This window comes from Phallusia mammillata, chromosome 2, assembly GCF_965637545.1.
Source record: "Phallusia mammillata chromosome 2, kaPhaMamm4.hap1.1, whole genome shotgun sequence".
In the NCBI taxonomy this organism is placed as follows: Eukaryota; Metazoa; Chordata; class Ascidiacea; order Phlebobranchia; family Ascidiidae; genus Phallusia; species Phallusia mammillata.
The window spans coordinates 1,745,339-1,760,002 of NC_137253.1; the positions used below are offsets into that span (position 1 = coordinate 1,745,339).

At 33.8% G+C, this 14,664-nt stretch overlaps 1 protein-coding gene across 1 annotated transcript; it reads right to left on the reverse strand.

The window, feature by feature from the left end:
- Positions 1-1,828: 1,828 nt before the first annotated feature.
- Positions 1,829-12,952, reverse strand: LOC145214068 (NACHT, LRR and PYD domains-containing protein 12-like). The gene is made up of 14 exons (XM_080082514.1): positions 12,832-12,952; positions 12,381-12,553; positions 10,327-10,449; positions 9,732-9,926; positions 9,405-9,507; positions 8,941-9,050; positions 6,832-8,537; positions 6,251-6,385; positions 5,982-6,044; positions 5,511-5,678; positions 5,196-5,354; positions 4,842-5,003; positions 3,760-3,921; positions 1,829-2,795 (listed from the first exon to the last, which is right to left on the reverse strand). Exons 1-14 carry the CDS (start codon positions 12,843-12,845, stop codon positions 2,700-2,702), a joined length of 3,369 nt encoding a protein of 1,122 aa, XP_079938640.1. The 5' UTR covers positions 12,846-12,952; the 3' UTR covers positions 1,829-2,699.
- Between the last annotated feature and the right edge of the window lie 1,712 nt (positions 12,953-14,664).

Consider the following 14,664-nt stretch of genomic DNA (forward strand, 5'->3'; position numbering starts at 1 on the left):
AGGGCGTGCTCATCACCAGCAAACCGATTCGACAACTGTACAACAATCTCCAGGGCAGGAACTTGATTGACCCACATAAAGACATAAAAAAACGATCGGCGGCGACATGGTGCGTCAATTCACGCATTTCACTCTTCAGACAAACATTCTGCGCTAATTATAATTTACTCACAATATTTTTCAGCACTGTTGGGCACAGAGTGCTCGTCACTGTAGAATTGTTTCTCCATTTTATTTCACACCAGCACAACAATGTACTTCCACCTCCAACCAACAACAACCATAGAATGATCAGAGAATCAACCACCGTCACGAATGACTGCACACTTAAAGGTACGATAAATTAAAGGAAAACGTAGAAATGAAACATTTTATCGTTACCCTAATAAGTTGATAATTATCAACGTAAACAACATAGTATTATTCATACAGTATCCAACTTTTACAAAATGATATTTAAAACGCAAACTCTTAATCAACCTATATAGAATGTTAAAACAAAATAAAATAACAAAATGTTCTTAGCAAAAATTACATAAAATATTTAGCTTATGCTGGTTGTAGAGACTTAAACTTATGCACTCGCTGCACTTTCTAATTAACATATGAAATAAGCCATTGGAAATAATGTCAGTAACTAACTACGCTTTTGTTTGTTCACTTTTTTATCCACGGTTAGCGCCGAGCTGTCTGTTTTATCGCAAACCCATCGGGTTAAAGCAATGCCGCTCGAGTTTCTTGCTCAGGAAAACACAAGCGACCAAGATAGGATTAGAACCCGCAATTTTGTGACTGCAGGGCGGTTGCGATAACCAGTAAGCAATCTTGGTGGCTGAATAATTTCCTGAACTTATTTTTTTTCCGTCAAAAGCGACCAGGATTGTTCTTTCCTGTCAGACAGTCGTATTTTCAATCAATTTTGGATACGTTGTAGCTGCAGCGCGTTTAGCCACTATACATAATGGTGCCCTCCACTGTTCATGCGCTCCATAACGTTTTAACGTTGTGCAATTATTTCCGACTTATCGCTGTTTTTTCTTTCTGACGTCAGACTGACGTTATCCACCGATGGCGTTCTCCACTGTTTGGGTTCCATAACATTTTAACATCGAAAAAGACTCAACTCAATTTTTAACAACTTGTTTTGTTTCTGAAGAATAGAATCGCCTCTAAAAAAACTCCCTATAGTCATATTCACATACTGGTGATGATTTATTACAAGAAGCAACCCCGGGATCAGCCCTGGTCAAATATCGGTGAGTTTACGTTTGTCTGTGGGTTCGCCCATGGTTTGTTTGGCCAAACGCTTTTCCGGTGGATAGTTGAGACAATTCCACTGATTTATTGCGTCACCTGGTGGAGGTTTGTCACCTTAAACACAACCCACAAGATGTCGCTATATATCAAGAAAGGCAAAATTACTTTTTCGCGACGCATTTGACAAAAAAGCAAACCGTTACGCCCAACTACAAAAACCGAATGACTTCACAAGAAGTTTTGAATTGTTGTGATTAGATTCAGCAGTGTGCAGGGAATGGTGGGAGTCGATCTCAGGTGTTGCAGGGAACACTTGGAAACATTATCGTGTGTTTCACACCAATAGACAAGTTTGTACAAATACTTTACAACCATTACATCATCAATATTCTAAATACGTGAATCACATAAAATCCCTGATTCATGAGACCAGTTGAAGAATATAAAATTACTACTTAGTTTAAATGCTGCCTATATAGCAAACAGTTGTTGGTGGATTGTAACAAAATGTTTGTGGATTGGCACAGATCTGTGGAGTGTTAGTTGAAAAACACTGGGTTATGAGAGTTCATATAGTAACAGGTTTTCAATTGACACATGCACAAATAATCACACATCATAAATTTACAGTAATATACTAAAGTTAAAATAGCAAAAAAAACATAACTAACATAGTTTTTAGTACAGATCAAAAATACAGTGGAAAAAAATTAATACAAAAGCAATGGGGAAGAAAACAGTTGGTTTCACTCGACGACTTATTCAAAAACATGAAAAAGTGCAACAAAACAAAAAAACGATAATATAGCTGCAAAATATGCAATGATTTAATTTACACACAAAACATCCAGTATGATCAATTTGATTAAAAAAAGTTAAAAAAACGGGTAAAAACAATAAAATAGAAATGAGTTTTTCATCGCATTTCTTTAAAGCCATTCAAATTGCAAGACAAGATATACAAAGTTCAGGATGAAGAGCAAAATACAAACAACAGCAGCAAAGTAGGAAAAGTGAAACATGTTGGAAGCAATTATGTTACAAAAAGTAAAACATGTCAAAAGGAATGAAAATATAGTGATGGCGCAAAATTTGCATTAGTAAAAATATTAGTGATTAAAATATATTTAAGAAATGTACAAAGCTAAAATTTTTGATCAATGTTTAAAACGAAACACAAAAAAAATTGCGTGTTGTTGAAACCATGGCAACATGTTTTGGAAGTAGATTACAAAATAACTTTGGAAAACAAAGTTTTGCCGATAATAATTAAAAAATGAAAGTACAATTTTTGGGGGAATTTTTAACGATAATGACAAATAATAATTATAAATAGGCAAAAAATGTTAACATGCTTTTAATGTAACTGGAAGTTTTTTACTTTCATGCCCAAGAAAAACTGTTCATAAACTTGTTGCATTTTCAGGATTCTTGCAGCTGCATTACAACCATTTAAGTTTCTCTACTTTTGACTCCAGGATTTTCAAATCATCTGCATCAATGCAACTCAGCTGCCTATCAAGCCTAAGCTCTTCCATCTATGAAAGCAAACCATAAGATAAAACAAAACTATATACATTCCTTACTTGTGTTGTGTTAGTGGCATCAGGGTAAGTAGGAGATAATTAAGAGCAGTTGGTAGCAACCAATCAGTAATGTCTGTGTAGATTTTTTATGTGTACAAAAGTCAAGAATATTGAGGATTAGTCAAACAGCACAGTCTGTTAAATTTAACAGAAAAATATTTTTTAATGCTCATTTGACCAATATAGTAACCTTCATTGGATCAATGCTGTGTTTATTAGGTTTTGCTTATTCTATTCTACACATCATAAATGCTTTTGTGCCATATCAATGACTCTAAACCAGTGGTTGTCATTCAATGAAGGCAATAAACATATTTGTAAGAAAAAGTTGTACTGTTGAAGTAACTTGGCCAAAAAAAGTTGCAGTGGCCCAAATTAACCATAGTACAATACAATTTTGAAACACATATACTTTAATGTTTAGAGCACACAAGCATATTAAAAAGTCATATATCGAACCCACAGGTTAGCGAACCCTGCTATAAAACAGGAAATTTAAACAATTTGCGAAGCACAGCTCTATTTAATAAAAATAGGAAAATATTATAAATTCAAATTTTATATTTAACATGTTAAGCATTTAAATTCTAATAAACACTTAAAATTCCAACTGAATAAACCAAAACTGTTCACAACCAACCCTAGGCATACAATAGTGTTGGGCAATTCAGGGAATAGCACTTTACTCAAGAAAACAAACACATATGCGTTGACATGTAAATGTGGCAATACATTTTAAAAACAATTTAAATCAACATTTTCAGTCCGAGGGGCGTGCATAGAGTGAACATTTAAAGTGGTTGTTGACTATTAATTTTAAAAAAGGTAGTCAAGGCAACAAACACAGCAAACTGTGTTAATCAAGTTTGTAAAGCTGTCTTTAAATTTATTAAACTTTATAACAGAGACAACTTACTGGTGTTTGTAGTGTTGAGAATCCATCAACCAATGCTTCTACTCCAGTGGATGTGATGTCACATTCAAACAAGTCAAGTATCTTCACTTGATGCAAACATTTGGAAAGCTTTATTGCCCCATCATCACCAAACTTGTTGAATGACAAGTTTAAGCTCTGCATCTATAAGGTAAGTTTAAGATACATGTTACACACATGCTGCACATAAGTATACAAAGTGTGCTGTTTTTCAGTAAAACATATAAAATAGTGATGTAGTGATGCAACAATTCGGCTCGATGCATTTGAAACCAAATATTCAGCAGTTTTGTCCCATAAATTTGGCCGAATCAAACCAAATCACTTATGACATCACACAAAGTCTGCTGCGCTCTTCACATGAAAACAGTTTTTCTAGGCAAATAGATGTTACATAACGGAAAAGTTGTGTTTTGTGTTTCGTTAACATTTAAGTTCTGAGAAGTTTAAGGCTGCCTTTGGCCATGGTTGTCAGCCTCCTAATGAATTACTGACTTTTGTCTTCAATGAAAAAATGATGGTGTTTCAAAAATTATAATAATTAAAGCTGTTTTAGTCATGGTCTAGTTTAAAAGATTGTGTGGTACCCTGTTAAGCTGAAAAACACATATTATGATTGCAATTTTTGTTTTTAAAAGATTTGGTTTGGGCTGAATAATTTGTTGCGATTTGGTCAAAACCGATCTTTTACAAACACTTCATACACATGGGCAATGTGGCCAAATAAATTCGGCAAACTGAATATTCGGTACATCTATACCTATAATGTAATGTGTTAATTGAGTACATGTATGTGAGTTTGAGTGTACCAGTGCTGTATGTATTTTATATTCGCCAGGTCTGACTTGAATATGTCTGCTGAATGGAATGTGAAAAAAGTACAAAATATAATTTTTAGACTCTTGACATTTAAACTCATAACATTATTTTTTGAATCATTTCTTTAATTTCTTAACTAATATTATGTACAACCTCCTAATATCAAAAACATTTTACTACTTTTAGTTAAACAATATAAGCTGTAAAGTAACTTCTTCCACACAAACAACAATCAATGAACTTACTGGTGTCTTTAACTTGGATAGTCCACCAGCCAATGCATTTGCACCAGTGGAAGTGATGTCACAATCACGCAAGTAAAGTTCCTCCACCAGATGCAAACATTTTTCAATTTCCTGGGCCCCATCATCACCAAACTTGTTGTATGACAAATCCAAGTAGGGAATCTAAGCAGGAACAACTAGGTAAGTCTTTTTGCAAAAACAATCCACAGAAACACAGTTTAAAATTAAAATGTGAACAGTTTTTTTAACTCAAATATCTTTTATTTTAACTTTAATTTTATCACACAATCAAGCAATACTAAAGTTAAATAAAAACATTTCAGTGAAATTATCATCAAAGTAACATTGACATACCTTAGTTGGAGAGTTTAGGATGTTTTGAGTGATGCCTGGCATTCCTTTACATGTGATTCCACATTTTGCCATTTCAAGCTTTTTTATTTTGTGGATTGACTTGGTAATTGCACAAGCTTCAATGTCACCCACTTCATTGTTAGTGTTATTCAATCCAACCTAAACAATAATGCCTGGAATTGTTGATGCCCAAACACCAATCACATTATTAAATGGAAAATATTATTTGAAATCATTGTTTCTTTATTAACAACTATTTTGTCACAATGGTTGTGACAATGACAATTGAAAAGTGACAAACAAATTCACAGTTACCATGGACTGTGTAGTTTCCATCTCAAGATGTTCACCCAACTTAACAGCACCAACTGATGTCATGCCAATGTCTGTCATATCAAGTTCAGCTACTTTGCCCACCCCACTGCTTAGTATGCTCACACCTTCATCTCCAAAAGGTATGACACGCAAAACCAACTTCTTCATCTGTTAAACATAAAAACATGTAATCATTAATAATAAAAATATTTTTTAATGAAAATGAATCTTTGTAATTTAATTTTTTCATGCTTTGTCATTTAAGCATTATAGTTAACTTCTAAAATAAACAAAAATTATTGAAATTGTATTGTTTAAACTAAGTGATAAAATATAGTTGTAGCAGACAAACTGGACTGAACCAGAAATGAAGTTTTCAGTGTTAAGTTATTGCAGTGCTTGGTGTCTGGCCAAATGTGATTAAACTTGTTTTAATTCATCTAAAGTTAATATTAGTAAAGTATAGCAAACCTGGTGTGGGTGATCAATTTGCAGAAGTCCATCTTTAATGCTTCTGGCCAATGTTATTGCATTCTGTAGAAAAATATGTTTTTATTTTGGTGTATTTCCAACCATGAGGTTTTGCAGACATTTACTGATTCTGTGTTACTAGTGTAGTGCTTTTGTAATATTATGTGCCATTTTCTTTGTTCTCAATTACAATACAAAATTTATTTATTGTATGATAATATGGACAAAATTATAATGACAACAACTTTATTGAAAACAAAACTTCAAACCTTTCTGCCACTGTCTGTTGAATCACGAAAGGAACCAACATATGGATAAACACTAAATCTCTCCACATGAGGAAGGAAGCTTCCAGCAAACTGCAATTGTTCATCAGGACAATGTTTTAACATGAATTCATCAATCTGAAACAGGTGAAAAACTTTTGTTTAACAGAGCAAATGCTAATGAATGTGGAATTAACCTGACACAACTGATATTAATTTACTAAAAATGCAACCACAACATTACAAATATTGTTTGAAACAAGTGACATCAAACTGTAGGGATTCCCCTTAACTGCAAATGTTTAATTTAGAAAAAATACAAATGTTTAAATGAAACTTACACTTTATTTAATTTAACATTTTTTCTCACTGAAATCATAGAGTAACCAGTTTTGTTTTAGGAGTTATTGAGTTTAAATACATGTAAAAATATATAAACACAGGAATTGAATAGGGTTGTTCCAACTAAGTCTCAATTATAGCTTCACCAATAACAAAAGTTGTAAGCTACAAAGCATATGGCTTCGGTGGGGCAAAGGAACTAAAACTGAAACATGTTGCTAATATCTAGTTATCATACTAACTTTAACTCGGTGTTCTTGCACAAATGTTCCAAAACTCTGTAAAGCATTTCCAACAAATGACAGAAAAACATTTTTCAAATTCAGAGTGGTATTGTTCAGTTTGTAAAGTGAAGCCATGTTTGTGATATCGGATGAAAATACAGAACCCACTATGTTAGCAACAGTTGGTAGAAGTTTGGTCACAGGTAAGCTAATATCATCACTGCCAAGTTCAATCAAACATGCAAATAAATGACACCAATTATGCAAGTTAAGTTCTTTACCACTTTGCCTCACACTCTGTGACAGTTTCTTTGATTTGGATTCAGCAATTAAGCCAAGAAACTTTTTCTTTTCTTCTATTTCATCAACTTGTGCTGCAGGAGAAAGTCGTCTTGCTTTTTTAAAGACACTATCTTTACATATGCCAAAACAAAACTTTACAACATTTTCTAAATCTCCAGACTCAAAAGCATTTTCAAGGAACGATTTAAACTCATTTAGAGGCATAAACAAAACAAGTCTGAGTGCAACCAACAACTCTTGCCAGGAGCGATGAACGAAGTAGCTAACTTTGTCTTGTTGCAAAATGCGAATAGCAAAATCCTCTACTTCTGTATTCACAAATGCTTGTTGTGTTGCCAAAGGAATTCCAAACCGCTTTAGATCCTCATCAGAATACAGTGATTGGTTGTTTTGCCACCCATAAAATCCCAGGTCACAAAGCTTCTTAACCACATCTATACAATCAGGAAAATCGCAATGCTTTGAACGAATGTATCTATTCAACATTGCAATGTAAACACTTGTGAGTGTGATATTACCTAAAGTTATTCCTCCTCCCAACAGAAAGTTAAGAGCCATAAGCATGTTGACAGGTATTACACAGCATTCTAACAAAGCTGGGTTGTCTTGGAGGATTTTCCAAACTCTGTCAAACTGTTCACCACATACACACCTAGCAAGTTTTCGCTGTTCATTCGGTGCTAACCCTAAAATTTCCAAAATAAATTTTGGTCTATATTCTGGAGAGGCATCAATAAACTGAGTGATTCTTGATGTTACCAGCTTGTAAGCATTCTCAAGAAGTTTGCCGTTTAGTATGTTATATAATAGTGCCATTGGTTTTGCCGATTTAAGTGGTAATACATCTGGATATGAATGTAAGTTTTCAGTTTTAGCTTCATCCAGACCATCAACAATCACTACTGTGTCACGATCCTGCAAGATGAAATTGATCAGCTCCTCTTTCTCTGCTTCCTGTATTGAAAGACTTCCCTTTGCAATCAGTGATGAGAAAAGTAATTCAAATAAATCAGTTTCTCGCTCAAGGTCAATGGTGCCAACTGTGATGTAAAATACAAGTGAAGCATTGGAAAGAATTTTCTTATCCAAAATTCTTTGCACAATAACTTTTGTCAATGTGCTCTTTCCCACTCCAACTGCACCAACAACACCAACTGACTTTTTATCTTTTTTAAAGCCTCCTGCTTCAGTCTTTGCTCTTTCAAACATGTTTTCAATTGTGATATCACCTTTCAGTTCATTTCCTTTATCTACCACTCTAGCCAAATTTTCTCGTTGCTTTTCGAGATCTCTGTCTTTCTGTCCAGTATATTTTACAAGCACAAGATCAACTGGTTCCACTGCTCTTCCATATTCTCTACCACATTTTTCATCTACTACTGTCTTAAGATGCTGCTGCAATTTGTCTGCTGTGGTGGCCACTGTAAAAAACAAACACAAAAAGTGATTAGCATATCTTAAACATATTAGGCATTTGAGAAACTGCAATTTTTCAAAGGAACTTTGAAATATTCTTAACCTTGTTATGTATTATGGTATGACTGTGCACAGTAGCACATAACAACCCCATGCTGGCCTATTTGCATGGTGGTGGTTCACATGGACCAATAACAGTTAAAATAAAATTGCAGTTAAAATGTAAAAATGAAACATCATTTCAGCATTAAACTGGAGGTGACTAACCTAATTTGCACACTTTTTTGCTACATACACTATTTAACACACACAAGTATATATACATATGCACTTGAAAACACTGGTTTTGTTCTTAATTCGAATGAGGTCGCTTTGTTTCCCAGCATTTAACAATGTACTGTAACCAACCTATTTTATTGACTTCATTTTCTTCACCAGAATTTACCGAACTCTCAGAATCTGAATCTTCAATTTCTATCTTGCGACGTTTCAGGTCTGCGGAATCATTAGCAGCAGATCTGTAAAAACGGCTACAATCAGTTATTTAAGCAGTAGTTGTGGCCTGTGCAGACTTAAACACATGGCATCGTTGTTACAGCAAGCATCTCTTCTCTAACACATAACTTTTTCAAGTCATTGAATGTTGATGTTTGTAATGTTACATGACAAAATGTCATTTACAATGTTTACTGTAAATCTAATTTTAAATATTTTTAGACAATGTGTATGATGCAAAACATTCAGTCATTTTCATTTTACATTTATAAGTAAAGAAGCTTGACTTGCAATATCTTGGGCATTCACTTTAAAATATATGTGCACACTGACATATAAGAAATGACACATTTTATTGAACATGTTTAACATAAAACCTGTTTTCCCCTGTTGAGCTTCCTGCTTCTGATAGCATGAAAAATGTTTCAGGAATCTCAAGATGAAGCTTCTCAAGTTTTCCCATCGTTTGCCAAACATTGTCTGAAATCAAAATATTTAGCATCAAAGCTAAATTCCTGAAAACCATATAAATTGTAAAACCGGTTTTGTTAGGATAAATCTTTGATCTAACCTAGTTGTGTTCAGCATTTTTAAATCAACACAGGTACTTTTAATTTTTTAATATGGAAAGCTAAGAAATCAACCCAAAACTTTTTTATCAGCAATGTTTAAAAGATAAAATCACATCATTAAATCAATTTTACTTAATCGGTTTGTGTTCATCCATATCATCATCATGCGATATTGTCTTTCTGCAAAGTTTCCCTTGTAATCACTCTCAATTTCTGTCAACTGAGCATTTTCAAGTTGGAACTTTTGCCGAATAATCAAGTCTTTCCAAATTTTTTCATCAGAATAAAATCGACAAAATCCATAAATAAACCAAGCCATCTTACGATCTGTAAAGCAAGGAAATATCTACAACACCTTTCTAATACTGTTTACTTTTGAGTAAGTAGAAGGGGAGAGCTTTAAAACACCATACCTCATGACAGAGCCACATTTAGCTAATTTTAATTAGGTGGCACAAAGAGCTGAATTATTTATTTAGCGGCTAAAAAGGGGTAGGTTTAGGAAGGAAGTATGAGAACTTTACATTAGAAACTGAGCTAGTTTTATTGAACTTTAAATATTAATACCTTAACTCGCCTGTAATAGTCCTAACCGCAAGCATTTTAAGAGTTATAACGCTTTAAATGGGAAAAGTGCTCTTTGCGCCACATATCGAAAATTAGGCCAATGTGTGTCTGCCATGAGGTATGGTGTTGTTGATTTTCCATAAAAAAGTGCCACCAGTACTTTTTTTAAAAGATTTTCTGGCTTTGTTTGCATTTAGAAGTTGATCAACTTTCTCATTTTGTTTGTGAGAATAAACTTCATGTTGTACAAGTTGAAATATGTCCGGGTCATTCTCATCCACATCTGTAATAAAAACCACTCAAGAAATGAAAGTTGTTGTGTTATTTTTATTTGAAACCACTTGGAAACTCTGCAAGTAAAAAATGGCACATATCTGCACAGCATATGTACAGAGTCAAAACTGGTTATTGAGTTTGCAGTTTGCTTGTTTTCTTGATTATCCGAAATATGTACAAACAGTGCAACTAACAACAAAGTTGCTAATTTACACTTTTCCAGTCTCAAATGAGGTTGTTATGAAGCTTACTCAAGCGAACAGAGAAAATTTCTTTTTTTGAAAAGTACAAAACAAACAAAATCACTCTTTTGAGACTACAGTAGGTCAGCATTATGCAACATAAACTGACATCATGCCAGCAAATTATTTTTAATTTAAGATCAGCAACACACACTCATGACATACATACATTTGTAACATTATTATCAAAAACTGTATTGCCGTCCTTCCAATCAATCTATTCACTTATCTTTTTAATCAGATTTGTTTCAACGCATTTGCTACAGTTAACAACAAATAATAAGCGATGGTTTGAAAACTGTCCCATTAACTGGTTTTATTGATTTATTGACTTGTAATTAACCGGTTTTGGGTGTTTATTAAATATAGTCGTAATAAATAAGTTTTTGCTGTGTGCAATTATTCAAATGTACCAATATTTTCTGACATTTTAAAATGTAACAGTTTTTGCAAATGCTTCAAACTTAATTTAGGTGAGATATCACATTTAGGAAACCATATAAAAGAGATCTATAGCACTGTCATATACATCAAGATTCTGTCAGCAAATAACATATATTTTGTGTAATAACTAATAAAACTAGAAGGGTGGCTTAGCACATATTGCCCTTGCATATACACTATGACCTATTTTAAAACATAAATATATTTCCTATTCTTATTTTGTATTGGGTCCCATATTAGTCACCGTCTTTTATAACCTTAGTCGTTTCTGCAGGCAAAAACTCATAGGTCCACACACATGCAAAGTTGAAAATAATGCACTTCAAGAGATACCCATGAGAAAGTCGGGTGTTGTAAGGTAAAACACAGTGATCGACAAACTATGAAATTAAATTCACTGCAGATATTGTTCAAAGTATGTCCTATTTAACGTTTTAAAAAACTGACCCATTTTAGGGGGCTAGTAGGGTAACTAATTGGGTTTACACACAAACTAAAAAATATATAAAACCACAATGACTCAATCAATAGCACTGCAAAATTTGAGCCCAATCCGCCAATGTTAAAAATTTCGACCAGTAGAGGTGTTTTGAGCAACAACCGGTAATGTTTCTGACGTCTTAGGGCTGTTAACAAGCCCCTAGCTGCCATGTCGCAAAATTGACCACCAAGCAATTCACCAATGAGCAACATACAACTGGTTGCCCTTGTAACACTATTGCACCAAAGAAATCTTTCGTTTGTGGTGACTAGTAACATACAAATATGTTTTACACTTTAGGGGCTTGTGGGGTAAATGTTAGGACTACAGGGTTGAACACAACAATTGACACCTATAAATGGCATACTATACAAGAAATCCAAATTTCAGCCTATACTGACACTGTTTAAAAACTCACCCCTTTTACGGGGCTAGCGGGGTAAATACTGGGGTTATCAACAAAAACAAAGTGGGATGCACATCTACATAACTATATCTACCATCTGTGTAAATTTCAGCCAAATCCATCAAGCATTTGATGAAAAAACAAGTCGGACAAACTTTGGGAGGAAGAAAGAATAGGAAGAAAACAAAAGAAAAAAAGAAAAAAACAAAACAAAACAATTTGAGTAAAATTAATATGCGTCCCCTTCAGGGAAGGGGACCCATAACTAAAACATTTTGATTTTTAATACCAAATGTTTGCCACAAGAAGTTTTAATATTTAATCTAAATAATGTGTAAACATACTGGCTTAAACCGAGTCCTCACCTTTCCAAAACTGAAACATGTCCAAATCATTGTTTTTCAAAAGTTTGTCGACATCAGAATCAGCAAAGCCAAGTTTGCGTAGAAATTGTGGTCTTAATCCAATGCTTATGTTTTTCCATGCTTTGTGAAAAGCATGTCTGGAAGATTTTTTCACGAAATCCTGGCTGCTCCCACTAAAAGACACACAATAGTAAAAGTATGCTAATTTTTTCACATTTTAATTTTTTAATGAAATATTCGATAGACAAAGCAAATACACTACCCTAAAAGAGCAGGTACACTTATTTCTACACATTATTTGAACCACACAATCAAAAAGGATTGGTTTGACAGGTTTTGCGTTTATGATTTTGTGGTGACACTTTCGTTATTTTGTCGTGTCCATTTTACAAGAATGTTTAAATTAAATGTTTTTCTTGGTTTTATTTTTGATATATGAAATAAAATTTACCTGGAACTTGCCATGATAAAACTTTTACAGAAGCAAGAACTGATCACAATTTGCACAAATCAAGTATAAACTCAGGTTGTACTTGACAAAAACTTCCCAAAGCTAATTAACAGGTTAGAATGTCAACAGAACACAAGGTCACTGCACAACACCTGAAACAAGTTTAAGAACATGCTTATTGCAATACAATTTAAGTCTTTACCAATTTTAATGTTGCAGTAAAAATATGTTTAACAATTTTTCTGCTGAAAAGAGACTACAAAAGATTTTTGTGAAACATAAACTAATACCATCTCTACAATAACTAAACTATTGTCACCACATCTAACAGTTCACAGAACATTTCTTAGCTGTTAAGCATGAAACACCTCACAAACATATCTTTAGTAACTAGCTCAAAGTCTGAAATATCATGCTGAAAATTAGGCGATTCGGTACATCACTACTTTGTAATGTTTCAATGTAATTGTAAACAGATTCATTCGAATTGACCTTGAATTTCATACAAAAACGAGAGACAAAATTAGGGAATTCCCCGTTATGAGTTTTCATAACTCATTTGTGATCAATTTTAATTTCACAAAAGGAAAATCTAGAAAACATGGGTTAACCAATTTAAATCAAAATAATTTTCTTTCAGAAAGTAAACAAATGGTTGCCATGGTTATCTTTAAAAACCAGGCTGTTGAATTTATTCTTACATTTCTACTCCTGCATTTAACCGAAAAAGCGAGAAAAAAAACAAACCGTTTGCGGAACTAACAAATTCGATTCGCAAAGTTTCTTTTCAATCTGTTTCACGTCACTGCTGTTTCTGAACTACAGCGCAACCAGAGGCGACTGGTTAAGGTTGGCTTGACAACTCAACTGATCCTTTTGAAACACGATCTTCTGAGGACGCCAGAACAAAAGATTCGTCGCGTTCGTGCCGAGACGGCGGGTCGACTTTTACCAGGCCGTACAAGGGCGACGTTTTAAGCCGAAGCACAAGACAAAAACAATGACCGCTTTGAAGCAAAAATGCTAATTTTGTTGCGAAGTTTTAACTGTAGAAAGATAAGTTTAATTCTCGAGTCATTTTAGCTGTTCTGTTCTAATGTAGCATTTTGAAATTGGAAAGTCACGGGTTCTGCACACTTACAAGGTTTTACAGACGATTAATCTTCTTATTCTATTGAGCAACGAGACCTCGCTTATTTCTCTCCTGTTTACCCCTTGACAGGTTTCGAAAAGAAAATTTACTCCAAAGTTCAACACACTAAAATCCCACATACCTAAAACATTCAGCTTCCCTAAATGGAGTCCACAATTCCCCGTAAACTCTGGATTATATAAACTTGTTGCGAAATTAAATTAAATATTTTTACCCGCTTTTACGATTTTTCACTCGTTTCAAAACACAAGCAATGTATACTTGCCAAACTTATTAAAGTCGGAGTTTTAGAGTCAAATTGAGAACCGTAGCATTCACGAACATCAGATTCTGCTACGTAATGTATCTCAAGTATCTAACTTTTCCAGAATGATATTTAAAAAGCAAATTCCTAATCATCCCATATACATTGATAAAATAAATAATAAAATGTTCATAACCACTATTACATAAAATATTTGACGTGCGTAGAGGTTTAAGCGTAGGAATGTTCATTTTTTGAGATTAATGCGTCGCGTATTTCGTGGTTTAATATTGCACTCGCTGCACTTACATTTCTCATTTCCTGCGTGGATATGAAATAAGTTATTGGAAATAATGACACTAACCAGCTACACGTTTGTTTGTTTGTTTGTTCACCTTTTATGCCCAAGGGGCTGAAAGTATTGCCGTACAAATTT